The 762-nt window shown below is 59.2% G+C and overlaps 1 protein-coding gene across 1 annotated transcript in view; it reads left to right on the forward strand.

Moving 5' to 3' along the window:
* Window positions 1–762, forward strand: part of LOC113981334 (1-phosphatidylinositol 4,5-bisphosphate phosphodiesterase gamma-1-like) — a gene marked incomplete at its 3' end in the record, with an annotated part of 27,168 nt that overhangs the window by 21,313 nt on the left and 5,093 nt on the right. The window contains exon 24 of the mRNA XM_027708681.1: window positions 312–475. Coding sequence (XP_027564482.1) covers window positions 312–475 — 164 coding nt within the window. The remainder of the gene's footprint in view (window positions 1–311; window positions 476–762) is intronic.

Here is a 762-nt window from a genome sequence, read left to right on the forward strand (position 1 = left end):
GAGGTTGGGACTGATTTAGGGAATTCAGAGATTGGGATTGATCTGGGGGGAATTCCAAGGTTGGAGCCAATTTGGGGGGGAATTCCGAGGAGTTGGGACATCCGGATGATCCAGGGGACATTTCCCCCTGGCTCCAAGCGCGTTTCAGCGTGGAAAGCCGAATCCACACGTTAAAAAAACTCGGGATCTTCGCCGGAGGAGGCGCTGGGGGTGCCAGGAGGGGCTGGGGGGACCGCTGAGGTTTCGTTTGCTCCACAGAGCCATCCCTTGGGAATGCCTCCGAGTAAAGCCCCCCTCTGGTGTCCTTGTAGTGATCTCCAAAGACGGGAGGAGCTCCAAACCATTTGTCTTCACCATCCATTCCCAGCAGATGTCCCACGCCGCCCAATCCCTGGACGTGGCCGCGGACACGCAGGAGGAGCTCAGCGAGTGGGTGGCCAAGATCCGGGAGGCCACGCAGAACGCGGACGCCCGGGTGAGGATGGGAATGGGAATGGGAATGGGAATGGGAATGGGAATGGGAATGGGAATGGGAATGGGAATGGGCTGGGATGGGGGTGGAGGGACCCCTTTTCTGTGGGGCCCAAAGGATGTCTCCAAAGGAGGAGGATTTTGGCTGGGAGCAGCCGGGACCGTGCTGGGAGCGAACGGCGTCCTGCTGGGAGGGACTGGGTTGGTAGTGGGAACAACTGGAATGGTGCTGGAGGCAGCTGGGATCATACTGGGAGTGACTGGAAGTGACTGGGATCATACTGGGAGTGA

Source organism: Neopelma chrysocephalum, unplaced genomic scaffold, assembly GCF_003984885.1.
Source record: "Neopelma chrysocephalum unplaced genomic scaffold, ASM398488v2 Primary Assembly neopelma1_96464, whole genome shotgun sequence".
Classification (NCBI taxonomy): Eukaryota; Metazoa; Chordata; class Aves; order Passeriformes; family Pipridae; genus Neopelma; species Neopelma chrysocephalum.